This window comes from Jaculus jaculus, chromosome 2 (genome assembly GCF_020740685.1).
Source record: "Jaculus jaculus isolate mJacJac1 chromosome 2, mJacJac1.mat.Y.cur, whole genome shotgun sequence".
Lineage (NCBI taxonomy): Eukaryota > Metazoa > Chordata > Mammalia > Rodentia > Dipodidae > Jaculus > Jaculus jaculus.
The window spans coordinates 23,413,315-23,434,104 of NC_059103.1; the positions used below are offsets into that span (position 1 = coordinate 23,413,315).

Here is a 20,790-nt window from a genome sequence, read left to right on the forward strand (position 1 = left end):
GGCTAATGTGGGTCTTGAGGAATTGAACCTGGGTCCTTTGGCTTTGCAGGCAAATGCCTTAACTGCTAAGCCCTCCCTCCAGCCCACTTTTATTTTATTTTATTTTCAAGGTAGGGTCTCACTCTAGCCCAGGTGACCTGGAACTATGTAGTCTCAGGGTGACCTTGAACTCATGGCAATTCTCCTACCTGTGCCTCCCAAGTGCTGGGATTAAAGGTGTGAGCCACACATGTGGCTCACTATTTTTTTTTTTTTTTGAGGTAATGTTTTGCTTTAGTCCAGGCTGACTTGGAATTGTCTATATAGTCTCAGTGTGGCCTTGAACTCATGGCAATTCTCCTACCTCTGTCTCCCAAGTGCTGGGATTAAAGGCATGCACTACCACTCCCGGCTAGAAGAGACATGTTTTTTTTTTTAAATTTTTTTTAAAATATTTTGTTTATTTATTTGGGGAGAGCAAAACAGAGAGGGAGGAAGAGGCAGATAAAGAGAATGGACATACCAGGACCTCCAGCCACTGCAAACAAACTTCAAAGGCATGCACCACTTTATGCATCTGGTTTATGTGGGTACTGGGGAATCGAACCTAGGCCCTTAGGCTTCATTAACCACTAAGGCATCCTTCCCGCCCCAAGATGTAACATTTTTGTTGTTGTTGTTGACTTTTTTTGAGGCAGGGTCTCATTCTTGCCTAGGTGGACCCAAACTCATGGCAATCCTCCTATCTCTGCCTCTCAAGTGCTGAGATTCAAGGCATGTACCACCACACCCATCTAAGTTGTAACTTTTTTTTTTTGTTTATTTTATTTATTTGAGAGTGACATAGAGAGAAAGAGGTAGATAGAGAGAAAGAGAGAGAGAATGAGTGCGCCAGGGCCTCCAGCCACCACAAAGGAGCTCCAGACGCGTGCGCCCCCTTGTGCATCTGGCTAACGTGGGTCCTGGGGAATTGAACCTTAAACTGGGGTCCTTAGGCTTCACAGGTAAGCGCTTAACTGCTAAGCCATCTCTCCAGCCCAGATGTAACTTTTTGATTGATGGTTCAACTATTTTAACTTCCTCCATTGTTCAGACTGATATATTACAATGTCCTAGATGTCTCAGAGGAATTTCCTAGAATTTGATCTATTTTAACTTATAATTCTTTCCCTGAAATGTGTTCTGAAAGAAACAGAACAAAGGAATGAAACCCCAAGCATTCCATGCTGGAATTTTACCACTTTTCATTTTTTAGAACTCAGGCTTAGTCTTGATAATAAAACCCTATTCTACACAAGCGTTCAGCCATTTGAAAGAAAGCCTAAGTGACCGCTTTGTGGGGCTCCTTGTTTCTTTCTTTCTCCTTCTTTTCTAAAGTGGTGCTAGGCTTTGAACTCACAGCCTTGTGTTTGCCGGGCAAGTGATCTTCCACTGTTATACCCCTAGCCCTAGACTGTTTTTGAAATTAATTTGAAGCAATACATCAAAATTTAACATGTTATCCCAGCACTCAGGAGGCAGAGGTAGGAGGATCGCCATGATGTTCAAGGCCACCCTGAGACTATATAGTGAATTCCAGGTCAGCCTGAGCTAGAGTGAGACCCTACTTCGAAAAACAAAAAACAAACAAAAAAAATTTAACATGTTACTAAGATAATATGAGCATCTTTTTTTTTTTTTTTGTTTTACTTTGAAACAAGATCTCACTATATAGCCCAAGTTGGCCTCAAACTTTCAATCCCCCTGCCTCAGCCTCCTGAGTGCTAAGATTACAGTAATGTACCACCTTGGCCCCCAAAATTAGTTCACTTGGACTATATGTAAATATAATATTTAAATAATATTAAACATTTATCTTCTCAAACATTTATGTTTTTTTTGCATATTTATTTATTTATTTGAGAGCAAGAGAGGGAAAGAGAGAGAGAGAATGAATGGGCATGCAAAGGCCTCTTGTCCCTGCAAATGAATTCTATAGTCACGCACCACTTTGTGCATCTGGCTTTATGTGGGTACTGGGGAATCAAATCTGATGGTAAGCTGCCTTTAACCACGGGGCAATCTCCAGTCATATATTTCTTTGGGATTTTTTTTTTTTTTTTTTTTGAGGTAGGGTCTCGCTCTAGTCAAAGCTGACCTGGAATTCACTATGGAGTCTCAGGGTGGCCTTGAACTCACAGCAATCCACCTACCTCTGCCTCCTGAGTGCTAGGATTAAAGGCGTGCGCCACCACGCCTGGCTCCAGTCATATATTTCTTTATGAGGGGGAATTAGGTAATTTTATTTTCAAGCAGCTAGTCAGGAGATGTCACACCACCTGCCTGCTTCAGCATAACCAGAGCTCAGCATCCAGATCCAGCCATCCAGTCAGCTCTCTCCTCTCAGACCGGTCAGCTCTCTCTCACCCCTGAGCCCTCACACGTGCTGACTTCTTTCTGAGCCAGCCCCCCTCAGGCCAGGCCGATCAGCTCTCCTCAGACTCATCGGAGCCTGAGAATAAAGCCCATCACAGTAAGGTTATAAACAGAACAGATGCTTGCCACGTGGGCACCACCTGGCTGTTCATCTTTCCTGAGGCCTGAACGGCCAGGTCTCTGCTCTGGTGAGCCCCCTTTCTCCCAGCCCTGCTGGGCTTGGGTGATGGGGGGAGGGGAGGGCCTGCTTCCACCGGTGTTCTGTACCCCTCCTACGTTCCACATGGCAGGAGCTCTCACACCTTTCTTCTATTTCCTTCTCTTCAATGCAATCAAGTCTCTCTAAACCTTACCATCTGATCTGTGGATTTTAATTCTTAAAATTCCTAAGACAAGGATCCAGGATACCCCAAACTTATTGGCTCATTGGTATAAATTGGTGTATTGGCAAGGAACCCCAAGATTCCTGGTACATTTAAAAATCCTCTCCTGTAGCTTTTAAAATTTTTTATTTTTATTTATTTATTTGAGAGAGAGAGAGAGAGAAAGAGAGAGAGAATGGGTGTATCAGGGCCTCTGCCCAGTGCAAATGAACTCTAGATGCATGTGTTACCTTGTGCATCTGGCTTACACTAGTCCTAGGGAATTGAACCTGGGTTCTTTGGCTTTGCAGGCAAGTGCCTTTACTGTTAAGCCATCTCTCCAGCCTTCCGAAATATAGACTATATTATTGTTATCTACAGTAACCCTACTGTACGGTTAGCCTGCAACTACTTCTTGCTATAATCGATAACTTAAAACCCACTGACCAACCTCTCTCTCTCTCTCTCTCTCTTTCTCCTCATTTTAGACTTTTCATGCAATTTGAAAGTGTGTGTGCTACAATGAACTGGCTCTGGTGCAAGTCTGCCTGGGAACAATCCTCAGCCCACCTTTTGGCCATATGATCTTTGTTAAGCTACCTCCAGGACCTCAAGCTTCCTCAGCTAAAAACTGAGGATAACTACCGCATAGAGGTATAAATGTGAATACACACACACACACACACACACACACACTACATAGGGGTGTAAGTATGAATACACAAATACTGCATAGAGATGTAAACATGAATACACACACACTGCATAGAGGTATAAGTATGAACACACATACTACATAGAGGTGTAAGTACAAACACACACACACACACTGCTTAGAGGTATAAACATGAATACACACACACTGCATAGAGGTGTAAATATGAATACACACATATGTGTTTGTACATGTGTGTATGTGTGTATACATATCTAGGCTTGTAGCAGTACCCAAGACATTGTAAGTGGCTGTTGAGGGTACAATATCAATATTGCTACTTGCAGCTTCCTGAGGCATACGCAGGACCTACTGCTCACTTGCTAGTGTGAAATGAATGTCTATAACATGATAAAATTGTATTGAAGGTGGCATCACTTCTGGCGAGATGGCTTAGAAGTTAAGGAGCTTGCCTGCAAAGGCTAATGACCCGAGTTTGATTCCCCAGCATCCACATAAAGCCAGATGCACCAAATGGCACATGCATCTGGAGTTTGTTTGCAGCATCTGAGGGCCCTGGCATGGCCATTTCTCTCTGTATGTCTTTCTTCTCCCTATCTATCTCTGTTTGCAAATAAATGAAATGAGATAAATTTTAAAAATATATATCAATTACATCAGGCCTCTGTTTTGTTTCCACCCAAGATGTCTCAAGGAAGCCCAGAGGTTAAGTACATTGTTGGTATTGGGATGTGAGGTCTGGTTCAACTTACAAATGTATTTTGGGCTGGAGAGATGGCTTAGCAGTTAACGTGCTTGCCTGCAGAGCCTAAGGACCCATGTTAGACTCTCCAGATCCCACATAAGCCAGACACACAAGAGATGAGGCAAGTGCAAGACCTCACACGCCCACTAGGTGGCACAACCACCTGTAGTTTGATTTCAGTGGCTGAGGCCCTGGTGTGCCAATTCTCTCTCTTTAAAATTAAAAAAAAAAAAAAAGAAACCTATTTTGATCTTGGAATCCCAGAGGTGAAATTGAAGGCAATCCCTTTATAACTCCACAAAGGTAGCCTAGGATTAGGACAGATCTTCAAGCTTAACTCAGTCCAAATACATGTCTCCACAGTTTTCATGACATTTCCAAAGCTTTTTGAGGGTGGGCAGGAGCTATACAAGTATACAGCTCTACTAGGGGCCATAAGAAATAATGATCAGCCTGGGCACGCCTCAGGATGGATGGGCATTATTGCATAATGGGGAATATGGTGCTTCCTGAAGTCTGCTTCCGACCACAGCGTGTGTAAAGCGTGGATGCGGAGAGAGGGCTGTGCGTGTGCCTCTGGAGGCCTGGCAAGCAGAGATGGCCCACGCAGGGCTGTCTTGGGGAGGAGGGCACGTTATAGCAATGTTTGTGAATGACGATGCCTCCTGGATCACATGGGAAGATATGCTGCCGCCATTCCTGGCCTCACCCGTACCCATGTCGAGGGAAAGAGCTAACCTCACAGGAAGAGGGGCAGCCTAGGTCTCTGTCCTGTGCTTCCTAATGTTAAACCCGAGAATGAAGAAGCCCATTGATCTGAAAGGTACAGACTTTGCCCCCATTCTTCCCACTCACCAATGGAGAAAAAAAAAAGTCTATATAGTAAGTTTGTATTTACTTACTTGTGGGACCAGTTAACTTTCAGATCATCTAGGTAGTAAGTCACAAAAGAATACAGCCGGATGCCCTCAGCTGTGCTCTGGATTTTCAGATCTGTGGCAGACAAGGCTGCATGGAGAAAAGGAAACAGCATCGTATGTCAGGTACCTGTAAGTTCATCCTGGCAGGACCACAGGGAAGCATTATTATGGTAGCAAAACTATAACTTACCGATTTTCCTGCATACTTCAGTCATGAGTTCTTTGAAGGCTGTGGATAGAAGGTCATAGCCAAAAACGTCAGAATAAACATATTCGATGTAGGATCAAATCTCAAATGGTTAGCTCTCAAGAAGTCCCTGTCTGGTGAAGGGCATAGGATTCAAGGGAAAGTTGTTGACCAATTGATAATCAGTGCTTTTTGAGGGAATAACTTAAATGTAATCAAGTGTTAAAAAAAGCTTTCTGGTCGGGCATGGTGGCGCACATTTAAACCCCAGCACTCGAGAGGCAGAGGTAGGAGGATCACCATAAGTTCAAGGCCAACCTGAGACTTGATAGTGAATTCTAGGTCAGTCTGAGCTGGAGAGAGACCCTACCTCAAAAAAATAAAATAAAATAAAAGATTTCTGCTTATTTTCATATGTACTTTTTTCATCAAATATTTTGTCACCAACAGCATATGTACATTCTAAAAAAGGCCACAATGAGATTTCCAGGAGTTATTGACTTGGGGACACTCTTGTTTAAGTCCTAGGAAGTCCCAGTTCACATTACAGGAAAATTTCTTATCTGTGTCATCAGTGCACAATTCATTAACCATTTGGATGGCCTGGTCTTCCTCTGCCTAAGAAGGTTTTGCCAATAAACATATCTGGCCCTGCTTCTATGGAGAGGTGGAAAGAAAATCATAGTTAGACTTCTGTTGAATGACTGCAATTCCATGTACGATCATGTTCAGAAATAAAACTGGACATTTGAGGGTCACAAGCAGGTTTTCCTTGTCATGATGCATTTTTTTGTGAATAGTCTCTAAATGTTGAAATCGCTGCTTTAAAAAAAACAATCCTGCTCATAACTGTGAGGCTTCACGTCCATATCTAACTCTTTTCTTGCCTCCCTCACTGGGCTATTTCTCAACATACTCCTCACAGAAGGTTTTGATCTTAGGACATTTTTATAGAGCTGAAACAAAAATAATGATTTCAATTGAAAGCAGACTCTAGTGGCCTGTGGACTATAAATCCTTTGAGACTCAAAAGTTCATTTTTGATTTCTAGGAAGACCAAAGGTAAAATGGGCTTTTGGAAAGGAAACAAAACCAAGCAGTAGTTCACTCTGCTGGAATTTCAATTAACCCCAAGTCTGTGGACATAAAGAAAGCATGACTAGAGCCCCCAAAATGGACCGCCGTGGTTGACGGACTGACCTTCATCCACGAGCTTCAGCCGGCTCTTATCTTTTCCTCGGTCATCTTTCAGGATCACCTCATAGAATCCAGCATCTTTCTTGGAAAACTGAGGAAACAAGAGATATTGTAGCACAGGGCATAGCTGCAGTAGATTTTTTTTTCTTTTCTTTTCTTTCTTTTTTATTTATTAATTTTTTTTTCGAGGTAGGGTCTTTCTCTAGCCCAGGCTGACCTGGAACTCTGTAGTCTCAGGCCAGCCTAGAATTCATGAATATCTTCCTACATCTGCCTCCGCAGTGCTGGGATTAAAGACTGCGCCACCATGCCCAGCTTTCTGCTGCATTGCTTAAGGCCTTCGGGGAGGGAAGGGCCATGGAAATCCACAACGAGAAAGCAGCCAGCCATCTCAGCGGCCCACAGTTCACAGAGGCAGCTCTGCGCAGCACTTTTCCCAGGTAGCAATCCTGACTCTTTGACCTTTACGACTATCCTCCGGTTAGTGAAGGACTCAGGAACCAGATGGATGCCATGACAGGCTTCAGAGTCACCAATAGGCCTAAGTTTATGTTTCCCAGCAAGGTTTCTATTTCTCAGCAAGGTTTAAATAAGAATTTAACAGTTACTGACGAAGATATCACAAACTGCTTATGCCATACATTTCTATAGTCATAAGATAAGTTGCTTAAGTTCTTCAAACACACATACCAATTACAATAAAGGTTACCTAATCTGCTTGAAATTCCCCTAGCCCCCTGCCCACCAGCTCTGGCCCCCAGCATCCTAAGCCTATCAGAAAAATACAAGTGCAGTTACTACTTAGATCTACCAATCATGTAACATCCCTCTACTTCTTCATTCAAATCCCTATAAAAAAACAAACAAACAAAAACAAAACCTGCCAGGCGTGGTGGCGCACGCCTTTAATCCCAGCACTCGGGAGGCAGAAGTAGGAGGATCACTGTGAGTTCGAGGCCACCCTGAGACCCCATAGTGAATTCCAGGTCAGCCTGGGCTAGAGTGACACCCTACCTCAAAAAACCAAAAAAAAAAAAAAAAACCCAAAACCTGCTTCCTTGCTGCTCAGGGCTTGTACAGATCCACTGCGTTGGGGAAGAGTTGGAGCTTAAGCCCAAAATAAAGCTCCTTGCCTTTGCGTATGTGTTTGGTTCTCCTTGGTGGTCACTGGGGGCGCCGAGAACTGGGCATAACAGTTAGGTCTTAAAGTCCTTAAGCTTTTTACGTTACTTTCATTTATGAAAAAAAGTCATACTTATGCCGGGTGTGTTATACATACTTGTCATATCAGCACTTTGGAGACAGAGGCAGGAGAATCAGAAGTTCGAGGTCAGCCTCAGCTCTATAGTAAGTTTGTTAGCCTGGGCTACACGAGACACAAAACAAAACAAACAAAAGAAAAACAAAAAGCCCAAACAACAACAAATAATAATCACATATAATTGGAGGCTCTACTTTTTTTTGACAAAAAGATTTCAAAAATTCTACCCTTAAAGGGGTTATGTTTACCTCTGTACTTTAAGGGAATGAACTATCATGAGGTTTAAGTCCAAAGAGGAACCCAGTTAGCCCAACAGATAAACAATATAGCTTAAGAAGCAAGCGCTGTGGCCTCCAGCTGGCATGGGGTGGTTACTTTGACAAGTGTGCACAAGTCACAAGGAGAAAAAAGCCTTTGTCCTGCTACAGAAATTATTAGATGAACTCCACTGCAAATGCCCTGGGCAGGGAGGTAGTTTCTGGCTGGGGAGAAGGCAGCAGAGATCTGCCAGGTTTCCTATTTTTAGTCACCTACTTCTGTGATGAGCAGGGTGCAGATGCCATCCTTAAAGTCATGTTTCTCGTCTACTGAGATCTCCCTTTCGTCTTTGTACCACACGATATGAGTCTCCTTCTTAATGTTGGCCACCTGGAAGAAAGACCATCATTACCTTCTTTCAAATAAAGAAATAAAAGCTGTTTCTGTTACAGTAAGCAGCTCTCAACACAGCTAAGATACTGAAGGAAAAAAAAAAAAGCACTGAACTTGGAGTAGGAAGACAGAATTTTTTCTAAGGACTGGTCGAAAACTATTTCAGTTGAGAAGAGGATTACCATAAATGGACACCAATAAACAAACCTAAATCAATAGCATCTCATGTCCTTGGCAAAGATCATCTTAACCATGGATTTTCATGACAAATATGGAAATACTGTATTAGCTAGTAGAGCCATGTTCTGTACTGCTTGCTATAGGTAAACACTGGATAAAGGGGGAAGAATGGAACCTGCTCAACATAGGAGACCCTACCTCCATTCCCTCCCTCCAAATCCTTGCACACTTAAATGTAAATAAAAATTTAAAAGCCAGATATGGATTCCCTCCCATTGAGCAGGCCTCGTGTCCAATCAGAGAGCAGTTGACTACCCCCATGGCCTGTGTGCCACTAATACACCAGTGTGTACATCTTGCTTGGCTGGCTGATTTCGTAGCTTGCCAGATCTACTCACTGTCTGAGGAGAGTGTAGCATAAAGCCAGCTGGTTTACTGTTTTTTTCTTTTCTTTTCTTTTTCCAAGGTAGGGTTTCACTGTAGCCCAGGCTGACCTAGAATTCACTATATAGTCTCAGGGTGGCCTCAAACTCACAGTGATCCTCCTATCTCTGCCTCCTGAGTGCTGGGATTAAAGTTGTGCGCCACCATGCCCAGCTTGATTTCCTGTGATAAGCAGGGTGCAGGTAGGAATATGACCAATATGTAAGATAATCATATAATGAAGTTCCAATTTAAAAAATCTCAAAACCAGGCTGGAGAGATGGCTTAGCGGTTAAGCGCTTGCCTGTAAGGCCTAAGGACCCCGGTTCAAGGCGTGATTCCCCAGGGACCCACGTTAGCCAGATGCACAAGGGGGCGCACGTGTCTGGGGTTCATTTGCAGTGGCTGGAGGCCCTGGCACGCCCATTCTCCCTCTGTCTCTCTCTCTCTGCCTCTTTCTCCCTCTGTCTGTCACTCTCAAATTAAAAAAATTAAAAATAAATCTCAAAACCACAGGACAAATCCCATTGCATTAATATAGTCTAAAAATAATCTTAATGGCAGGGCGTGGTGGCACACACCTTTGATTCCAGCACTTGGAGGCAGAGGTAGGAGGCTGTGAGTTCGAGGCCACCCTGAGACTACATAGCGAATTCTAGGTCAGCCTGGGCTAGAGTGAGATCTTACCTTGAAAAACAAAAACAAACAAAGTCTTTATAATGTTACTGAATGAATAGGATGAGTAAGCCCCAATCTAAATTTACATATTCAATCCAAGAGGTAAGTGAAGTATTACAGATATATGCATTTAGGAAGTAAGGATTAAGAAATTAACTGCTTAGTAGTTTGGAGGAGATTCATTTAGATCCTAATCCATATATCATATATTATAAATTCAGATAGACTATACAATTTCACACAGTCAATGGGATCCTGAGCTTTTAATTTTTTAAATATTGTATTTTTATTTATTTATTTGAGAGAGAAAGAGGGAAAGAGAGAGAGACAGAGAGAGACAGAGAGAGAGAGAGAGAGAGAGAGAGAGAGAGAGAGAGAGCATGCCAGAGCATCCAGCCACTACAAACAAACTCCAGATGCATGTGCCACCTTGTGCATCAGGCTTTTGTGGATCTTGGGGAACTGAACCTGGGTCCTTTGTCTTTGCAGGCAAGTGCCTTAATCACTAAGCCATCTTTCCAGCCCTATTTTTTTTTTTTTTGAGCCAGTGTCTCACTCTATCCCAGACTGAGCTGTAATTCACTCTGTAGCCCTGGCTATCCCCAAATTCACAGCAATTCTCCTACTTAGTCTGGGATTATAAGCATGAGCCATCACACCCAGATAGAATCCAACTTTTGGATTCTTTGCGAGTTTTTTTGTTTTGTTTTGTTTTGTTTTGTTTTGTTTTGTTTTGTTTTATTTTGTTTTGTTTTGTTTCTTTGAGGTAAGGTCTCACTATAGCCCAGGCTGACCTGGAATTCACTATGTAGTCTCAGGGTGGCCTCCAACTCTCAGTGATCCTCCCTGAGTGCTGGGATTAAGGTGTGCGCCACCATGCCCGGCCTGAATTCTTTTTATAGAGGAGACTTTATTTAAGTATTTCTTGTATAATTAGAATTGTATGAAAGAAAAAGACTTCTTAAGAAAACAATTCTAACTAGCCCATTAAATAGCTGGTAACACACACACACACACACACACACACACACACACACACACACACACATGAATGTAAGAACCAGCCAAGAAAAGACTGTTTCTTGAATTCTAGAAAGCCACTGTTAAAAAGTGTCACTGCTGCCTGTCTTAATCCCAGCACTCAGGAGGCAGAAGTAGGAGGATCGCCATGAGTTCGAGGCCACCCTGAGACTACATGAGCCACCATGCCTCCCGTGCCTGCCTCAGGAGGACCTCATCTTCCAGCACCTTGGTGTCATCTGGGGGCAGCGCAGGCGCTCCTATTCACGTGGGAGGAGCACCCAACGCTGCCTTGTAGGCAAGCTTGGCTCTTTCCCAACCACGAAGCTCATGAGGCTGTTTAGCTGTGCATAACCCAAGGCCACAGTGCAATAGTAACTTGCTAAATTGACATAATTTGCTCCAATGACGTAATGAAGACCCTTGGTAGAGGGTAGAGGCAGGTCCATTCTACCTGGGCTGAGGAGAGGGAGGCCATACAGAGGTGACTGAAGAGATGATTTTGCCAGAGAGGCTGGCAGACAGCCACTGTGGGCCTTGGGACAGGAGCACAGATGGATGTGGCGAGAAGTAAAACTTACTTCTCGGTTCCCCTTGGTTGTTCAGAACCTGGGGAAGGCTGGTCCACCTGAGGGAAATCATTGCAATGCGATGCCAATGCTCACCCCACCAAGGGCAACAGGGAACACAGAAGGAAAGGGACCAGGTCTGCATGCTTTCAGGGAAGAGATGGTTTAAGGGAGGGCACTGAGTGGGTGAGAAAATGAGCAGGAACAACCAGGCTGGGGACAGCCAGAGTGACAGAGAATGTGAGGTCTGTAGCTGCTGCCTCAGTTCACCCCAAATCTTTGTGATTTCCCAAGAGGCTGAAGTCTACGGGTAATTTTTTCTTAACATAGTTCTGAGAGATTGTTGTTTCTTTGACTTTATTACTCCTGGACCACTTGGGTTCTGGCTGTCGTGACAATTATATGCCAAATGTCAAATCCATGATTCTGTTTTTGAGTCACGGTTGACCATCATGACTTCACACGCCAATCTCATCCAGTAGTTCCTTCTCCACAGTGTGTGTGTTGGAGTGTGGTGTGATGTGGTACAGCACCCCATATGATAGCCTGTGGCAGGGGGTGCTTGCTTATAGTGACTGGAGTGTGAAGTTAGGTGTTCCGCTCCATTGCTCTTCCACTGGGTCATATTTTGAGCCGGAGTCTCTCTCTCTCTCTTTATTTATTAAAGACCTTTAAAAGATTTTATTATTTATTTATTTATTTATTTGAGACAGAGAGAGAGAGAGAGAGGGAGAGAGAATGGGCACACCAGGGCCTCTAGCCACTGCAAATGAACTCCAGATGCATGTGCCAACATGTGCATCTGGCTTATGTGGGACCTGGAGAATCAAACCCGGGTCCTTAGGCTTCACAGGCATGCACCTTAACTGCTAAGCCATCTCAAGCTGGTGTGTCTCTTTAGTGAGACAGAGTTTGCAGGGCTCCAGTGATTTTGGGGTCTGCTCCACTGTGGGGCTGGGGTTATAGGTGTGTGTGGTCATACCAGCTATTTATGTGGGAACCGGAGATTTGAACTCTGGCAGTGTCAGGTCCCCTCAGACCCTCATGTTTGCACAGGAAGTGTTCTTAACAGCTGGACCATCTTTCTAGCCCTGCGTTTAAAAAAAAAATTGAGAGAGGCAGATAGAGAGGGAGAGAGAATGGGTGCAACAGGGCCTCCAGCTATTGCAACAAACAAACTCCAGATGCATATAACACTTTGTACATCCAGCTTTACATGGGTTCTGTGAAACTGAACCTAGGTCCTTAGGCTTTGCAGCAAGTGCCTTAATTGCTGGGTCACTTCTGTAGCCCCCAAAGGTTTCTTTTTTCTTTTCTTTTCTTTTTTTTTTTTTTTCAAGATAGGGTCTCACTCTACCTCTGGCTGACCTGGAATTCACTATGTAGTCTCAGGCTGTCCTTGAACTCATGGTGATCCTCCTCTGCCTCCAAGTGCTGGGACTAAAGCCATGCACCACCATGCCCGGCCCCTACTTAAGAAAAAAGTTATTTGATTTAGCTGGAGGGTCTTGCTCTATTACCCAGGCTGTCCTCTAATTTCTGGGCTTAAAAGATCCTTCTGACAAGCTAGGATCACAGGCACATGCCACCATGCTCAGCTCCCCCTCCCCATCCCGCACACACACAACTTTCTGTTCGAAGTGCTTGGGATTGGAACCTAGGCCCTTGCCCATGCTAGGCAAGTGCTGTATCACCGAGCGAACATATCCCAGGTCCCTCTAAACCTGTTTATGGCTCACTTAGCCTGATGAGCTGAGATAAAAAATAGTTTGGAGGGCTGGAGAAATGGCTTAGTGGTTAAGCGCTTGCCTGTGAAGCCTAAAGACCCCTGTTCAAGGCTTGATTCCCCAGGACCCATGTTAGCCAGATGTACAAGGGGGCACATGCATCTGGAGTTCGTTCACAGTGGCTGGAGGCCCTGGCGTGCCCATTCTCTTTCTCTCTGTCTCTCTCTCTCTTTCTCTCTCTGCCTCTTTCTCTGTCTGTCACTCTCAAATAAATAAATAAAAATAAATTTAAAAATATTTAAAAAAATAGTTTGGAATACTACATAGAATTATTATTTTAAACTTCCCAAAGATCTAATAAGACCATCAGTAATGAACTACAAGCCCCATCCAAACCTCCACTCTCAAGGTAAGATTCAGAAGTACATCAGAACTGAGGGGCATCGAGAAGTTCTCCAAACACTGGAACTGGGAGGAGCCAGCCATAGATCTACCACTTAGAATGCAGATTTGGCCTCAACAATGTGAAAGTCTTCTGAGGTGAACAGAAGTTGAGAATCCCTAGTCTAAAAATCCAAAATAATCATAACTTTCTAAGTGTCAGCATGACACAAGGATGGAACTTTCCATGCCAGGAAGCCTTGTTTCATGTGCAAGATGATTTAAAAACATTGTATAAAATTACCCTTAGCCTATGTATATAAGATATATATATATATATATATATATATACACACACACACACATACATACATACACACACACATACATATATATGTATATATGTATGTATATATATACATACATATATGCACACATATATATATATATATATATATATGCACATATATATACACACACACACACAAACATGTTGGTCCCACCCTGAGATATCTCATTATATATACATAAACATTCCAAAAACAACAAACAAACCCACAAAAAACACCCCAAATAACACTTCTGATATAGACCATTTTGGATAAGGGCTACTTAACCTGTAACTGGAAGGGCTCATGTCTTCATTCAGTAGCTCATGGGTAACGAACGCCTTCCCATAGTTTTGCATTGTTTTATCTTAAGTGTTTCACTAAGGATGTATCGGCTGTCTATCATTTTGGTTCAAAGAGAGGAAGACGAAGACTTGCTTTTCCTCTTCTCCACACGTGTTTTTATCTTTATTTCTCTTGAATTACATATTAAAATTGCATTCTCATCTTACCTTGCATTTCAGCAGCACATTACATTCACCAGTCACTTCCCAGCTCAAATATTCAGCAAAATGTGGGCCTGTAACGTTTTAATGACATAAGCAGGCATTGTATCACTCACAAATACAAGATCAAAGCCCTTAAGATTCTAAGGTGATTTGTGTTTGAAGTCAAATTTTAAAAGTTACATTTGGCTTTAAATTTTATTTATTTATTTATTTGTTTTGGTTTTTTGAGGTAGGGTCTCACTCTAGCCCAGGCTGGCCTGGAATTCACCATGTAATCTCAAAGTAGCCTCGAACTCTTGGTGATCCTCCTACTTCTGCCTCCCGAATACTGGGATTAAAGGCATGCACAACCACGCCTGGCATTTTAAAAACTATTTTTATTTATTTATTTGCAAACAGAGAGAGATAGAAGAGAGACAGAGAAAATGGGCACACCAGGGCCTCCAGTGGCTGCAAACAAACTCCAGATGCGTGTGCCTCTTTGTGTATCTGGCTTTATATGGGTACTGGGGAATTAAACCCATGTTGTAAGGCTTTGCAGGCAAGCGCCTTAACCACTGAGCTATCTCCCCAGCCCTCTTTTTAAATATTTTTAACATTTACATATCTGATAACCAATATTTTCAATTATATTTAGTTACGAGGCATTACCATAACCAATGCTATTCATTGTAATTTGATATAATCTTGCTATAATCTAACATTTTAAATAAAAAATTGAAGGTTTTTCTTTACCCATTGCTTATTTTTACCTTGTTTCCTGATCCATTCTTGCCTCTGGAATTCAGCTTCTTTCTGGAGTTTCTTATAAACTAGGAAAATAAGGAAGAACAATGTTGGGATGGGCAGCATAAATGCACATGCTGGCCACTGTGTGAAATGAACTATTCATGACCACAGCACTCATATGTTGCGACACTGCGATGACCTTATTTGTTCTATTTTTTTTTCGAGGTAGGTTCTCACCCTATCTCAGGCTGACCTGGCTCTCATTCTGTAGCGCCAGGCTGTCCTTGAACTCACGGCGATCCTCCTACCTCTGTCTTCCAAGTGCTGAGATTAAAGATGTGCATCCCCATGCCTGGACTTAGTTTCATTTTTATAGGTGAAGAAATCTACTGGACTGGGTAGATGGTATGGTGATTAAAGGCACTTGCTTGCAAAACCTGACAGCTTGGGCCGGGTGTGGTGGCACACATCTTTAATCCCAGCACTCGGGAGGCAGAGGTAGGAGGATCACAGTGAGTTTGAGGCCACCCTGAGACTCCATAGTGAATTCCAGGTCAGCCTGGGCTAGAGAGAGACCTTACCTCGAAAAACCAAAAAAAAAAAAAAAAAAAAAAAACCTGACAGCTTGGGTTTGATTCATTCCTCAGCGCCCATGCAAAAGCCAGATGCATGAAGTGGCGCATGCATCCGGCATTTGTTTGCAGTGGCAAGAAGCTCTGGCACTTTTGTATATGCATACATACACATGCAAATAAATAAATAAAAATATTTTTAAAGGAAATAAACTAGGCTTGGTGGCACATGCCTTTAATTCCAACACTTAGGAAGCAGAGGTAGAAGGATCGTTGTGAGTTTGAGGCCAGCCTGAGACTACATAGTAAATTCCAGGTCTGCCTGGGCTAGAGTGAGACCCTACCTTGAGAAAAAGAAAAAAAAAAAAAAAAAGGAAATAGGCTTAGCAGGTTAAGTAATTCTTCCAAGGCCATAAAGCTGGAAAGTGGTGAAACCATAGTGGAAGTTGCATATTTAGAGTTCTCGTGGTCTTTCTGCCACTTTGGAAGGGTCACATATAATCATAATGATTTTCACAGAGGATTCTGGTAGCTGACCCTACAATCTAGTTATAATATATGATGGGCAGATTAGGCATGTAGTACTTTTTGCACATTTTTCCTTTCAAGTTAAGTTACTTAGAGTAAGTATGCTGTAAGATGGTGTCATGGGTCGTTTCTGAGATGTGTATACAGCCTTGGTTGTATTGTAGCCTCCTTCGTTGGAGAATTTTAGTAATAAGTACCTGTTTACATATGAGATTATTTAAGTGCACCCTTGCCTGAGGGACAGGACCCAATTCCCCTTTAAAGCAATTTTCTTTTCTAGGCAGAGAGATACTGTGGGAAGTATTAACTGAAAATGGCAGTTTGGGGGTCGGGAAGGTGGCTCGGTGGATAACTACTTGTGCAGTTGTGAGGATCTGAGCATGGGTCTCCCAACCCCTGTGTAAATGCCAAGTGGTGTGGTGGCCTGCCTGTAACCCCAGTGTCTTGATGGTGAAGAAAAGGGAATACTGGCCATGGGTTGGCTAGCTAGACCAGCCAAATTGGTGAGTTCAAGTCAAAGACTTTGCCTCCGTAAAAGTTGAGAGACATTGACGAAGCCACTTGACGTGAAACTCTGGCCTGTCCACACACACATGTGCACCGATGCACACTCACATGTACACATGCGAAAAAACTGTAGTTTGATCACAAGACCTCAAACAGCTCTTGCTACCCTTCTCAGGGTCTCTCTTCTGCCGTGGGGGGATTGTCCTGGACAGAGTGGCCAAGTGTTACACTTGCTGTCCCTCGGCACTCTTACCATCTCCGATGAGCACAAGCGTAGAATGGCCGTTCGCTTTTCCATCCTGAATCTGGAAAGTGTACGTTCCCTCATCCTCGTCCTGTAACTTCTCCATGAACATCTCAATTATGCCTGTGTTTCGGTCAAGATGCATCTTGTATTTCTTCAATGTGAAAAGATAAAGACAGAGAAATTGGTGAGACAGACACTTTACTTTGAAGACAATAGGCCAGATAAAATAAAAACCAACCCCAACGAATCATAATTTTACTATTTGACAACTAAGCAAATGTTTAAAAATCTTGTTGCTGGGGCAAGGAATATATTATGTGGATGTATGACCTAGATTGGAATTGATTACTGAATAATTTGAAATTGACTTTCTTAAATCTCTGTATAGTTCTGTTATCAAAAAAGTTGTTTTAGGGGCTGGAGAGATGGCTTAATGGCCAAGGTACTTCCTTCAAAGCCTAATTACCTGAGTTCAGTTCCCTAGTACCCACATAAAGCCAGCTGTACGAACTGGTGCATACATCTGGATTTTGTTTGCAGTGGTTATAGGCCCTGGTATGCCCATATTCTCTTCATCTCTCCCTCTCCCCTGCTGCCTCTATCTCTCTGCTTGCAAATAAATAAATAAAAATAATTTTAAAATATTGGTTTTGATTCTTACTTTACCATCAAGATGACCTTATTTCTAATTAGAGAGTAACATAATATGATAGGCTGTATGAGGAAAATATTGTAATGTTATATCCTCAGCATAAAGCACTGACGGCACATAGTAGGTGATCATTAAATGTCTGCTACGTTAACATGCAGATAAAAATGTGACATTCATTTGATCTTAACTATCTGAAGTAATCCCATTAGACCATGCCTATCTAATTATTTTTAATTTTATATATTTACTTATTTTTTTGGCAAGCAGAGAGAGATAGAAGAGAGACAGACAGACAGAATGGGTTCACAAGGGCCACCAACGAACTCCAGATGCATGTGCTCCTTTGTGTATCTGGCTTTACATGGGTACTTGGGCATTGAACCTGGGTCATTGGCCCTGCAGTCAAGCACCTTAATCACTGAGCCATCTCATCTATCCAGTCCTATGTAATTATCTGAGTGTGTGTGTGTGTGTGTGTGTGTGTGTGTGTGTGTGTGTTTATGAGTGTACCAGGACCTCTTGCCTCTGCAAATGAACCCCAACTTTTGTGGCACTTTGTGTGTCCAGTTTATGTGGGGTGGCTTGGGAATTGAACCTAGACCAGCAGGCTTTGCAAGCAGGCACCTTTAACTACTGAACCATCTTCCCAGCTTCTTAGCACATTTTTGGCCATTTTTTTAGACTGTAAAGATACAGTTACAAATTCCATAGTATATCTGAATTGGTAATATTTTGTTGCAGGATCTATTACAGAATGAAGGCTCAGATCTGAGATCATTTCTGGTGCAGTTCCCACTCCAAGACGTCCTCTACCTGAAGCAAGTTGTATGAATCTGTGTTTTGTCTTTAGGGCTTTTTACATTAGGGGAACACTGCAGTTTTTCTTTGCACACACCTAGTATGCATGTGGGGTGCATGTGCTGTATGCACCTGCATGTGCAGATGTTGCACTCTCCACAGGGCTGGGGTTCCAAGAATATGTGGCCACACCCAGCTGTTTATGTGGTTCTGGAGATTCAAACCCAGGCAGTCTTAGACCCTGTCAGGTCCTCATCCATAAGAAGGAACTTAAACCACTGAGCTGTCACCTCCAGCATTTTCTTTTTGGTTTTTTGAGGTAGGGTCTCACTGTAGCCCAGGTGGACCTGGAATTCACTATGGAGTCTCAGGGTGGTCTCGAACTCACAGTTTGATCCTCCTACCTCTGCCTCCTGAGTGCTGGGATTAAAGGTGTGCGCCACCACGCCCGGTTTCCTCCAGCATTTTTTAACCGAAAGTAATGGCTGCTAGTCTCTCTTAGTAATTCTTTTCTGAGCCGCTATAACAATAGACCATTTTTTTCCCTAGAGTCTAGTCAGCTATGGTTTCTGATGTGAATAGCCTGCAGGTTTTTAATTAACTCATTAAGAAAAACAACAAAACAAAACTCTGGTATTTCTACTATTAATGAAGCCATGGGTGCCGGCAGGGAGTCAGGTAAGGGCACTGGCCCCTCTGTCTTCCCAGGAAAGCAGTGTGTGTGTGTTTGGGGGGTGGGGAAGGGCAGGAATACTTCTTGGCTTGCCCAAACCATGCATGTGTGGCCACACCCAGCTGTTTATGTGGGTTCTGGAGATTCAAACCCAGGCAGTCGTAGTCCCTGTCAGGTCCTCATACTTAAGCCAGAAGTGCACTTAGCCACTGAGTTTATAATTGTGGTCTTGGCAAAATGGCTAAAAGCATTGTTTTTACCTTCAAAATGTCCATTTAAAAATATTTTATTTATTTATTAGAGAGAGAGAGAGAAAGAGGCAGATAGAGAGAGAATGGGCACACCAGGGTCTCCAACTGCTGCAAGCAAACTCCAGATGCATGTGCCACCTGTGCATCTGGCTTACGTGGGTATGGAGAATTGAACCAAGGTCCTATGGCTTTGCAGGCAAATACCTTAATCACTAAACCATCTCTCCAGCCCTCAAAGTGTCCATTTTTTAAATAATACAATATAGTCAGTCTACATGTTCCCTCAGTGTTTTTACATGTGCAAATGATTAAAACTCCATCACCTCCTACTGCCCAGTAGTTTTCATAACAATTTATCTACACACTACTGAAGTATTCTCAATGTATTCTATAATGGTACATTTAACTGTTTTTAAAAACTCAGGGGCTGGGAAGATGCTCAGCCATTAAAGGTGCTTGCTTGCAAAACCTGCTGACATGGGTTCAACTCCCAAGCCACCCACATAAGCCACACTCACAAAATGGCACATGCACCTGGTGCTTGTTTGCAATAACAAGAAGTCCTGGTGCGTGAGCGCGCGCGCGCACACACACACACACACACACACACACACAAATAATGAAGTAATTTAAAATTAAAATAAAATTGAAAAAGTATAAAACCTACTGGGCCTTCAAAAATTTCCTTTTCATTAAATATGTAGTTGACTTTGGCATTTCCAGACAGCTTCTCCACCTGCATCCAAAACCGGACCTGGCCTTTCTCCAAAATTTCAACAGCCAACTCTGATTTAATTGGGACAGCTAAGAAGAATAGAAATAAACAGAATCACCATACTGGCAACCAAATATTCGATATAGATATTCTAAAGAGTGAAAGATTAGCAAATGAAAATGCTGGTGTATGCCAGGTTCTGCTACTAATAAGCTGGGTGGCATGAGGCGGGTGACTTTCACTGGGCCTCACTTGTTTGTACATGAACAGGGCTAAACTAAATGCTATACTTAGTCAAGACAGTCTGCAGCTCTAAGATTCTAAAGTTTAGTACCTTAATTACTTCAAAATACTTAGAAAGAAGTTACATTTGATTTCTTAAAAAAAAAAATTTAAGGGCTGGAGAGATAGCTTAGCAGCTAAGGCACTTGCCTGCGAAGCCTAAGGGCCTAGGTTCAATGCCCAGAATGCACGTAAGCCAGATGCACATGGTGGTGCATGCACTTGGAGTTGGTTTGCAGTGGCTAGAGGCTCTGGGAGGCCCTTTCTCTCTCTATTAAATAAACAAATTAATATAATATAATAATTTAACTCACTCTGTGTTTTCCAGATGTTTTGTAAAAATGTTTTTAAGCGCCACATGTTCTCCCTCATATGTGGATCCTAGCTACAGATGATTGGGCTTCTGCATGAGAAGGGAAAAACTCAGTAGCAGAGGCCAGTAAGTTAATAAGGAGATATAAAGGGAAGAGAAAGGAAGGGAGGGGGGTACTTAATAGGTTGGTATTGTGCATATGGAAGTAGAATGATTGAGACGGGGGGGGGGGGATATGACGGAGAATGGAATTTCAAAGGGGAAAGCAGGGGGGGTGAGTGGGTGGGAGGGTATTACCATAGGATATTTTTTAT

At 42.8% G+C, this 20,790-nt stretch overlaps 1 protein-coding gene across 2 annotated transcripts in view; it reads right to left on the reverse strand.

The window, feature by feature from the left end:
* Myom1 (myomesin 1) overlaps nucleotides 1-20,790 on the reverse strand; it is a 167,507-nt gene that overhangs the window by 14,044 nt on the left and 132,673 nt on the right. For both annotated transcript variants that reach the window (XM_004662649.2, XM_004662648.2), the window contains 8 exons: nucleotides 19,834-19,970; nucleotides 16,799-16,943; nucleotides 14,962-15,021; nucleotides 14,213-14,280; nucleotides 8,277-8,390; nucleotides 6,485-6,572; nucleotides 5,288-5,326; nucleotides 5,080-5,185 (listed from right to left, as the gene is read on the reverse strand). In XM_004662649.2, coding sequence (XP_004662706.2) covers nucleotides 5,080-5,185; nucleotides 5,288-5,326; nucleotides 6,485-6,572; nucleotides 8,277-8,390; nucleotides 14,213-14,280; nucleotides 14,962-15,021; nucleotides 16,799-16,943; nucleotides 19,834-19,970 — 757 coding nt within the window. The remainder of the gene's footprint in view (nucleotides 1-5,079; nucleotides 5,186-5,287; nucleotides 5,327-6,484; nucleotides 6,573-8,276; nucleotides 8,391-14,212; nucleotides 14,281-14,961; nucleotides 15,022-16,798; nucleotides 16,944-19,833; nucleotides 19,971-20,790) is intronic.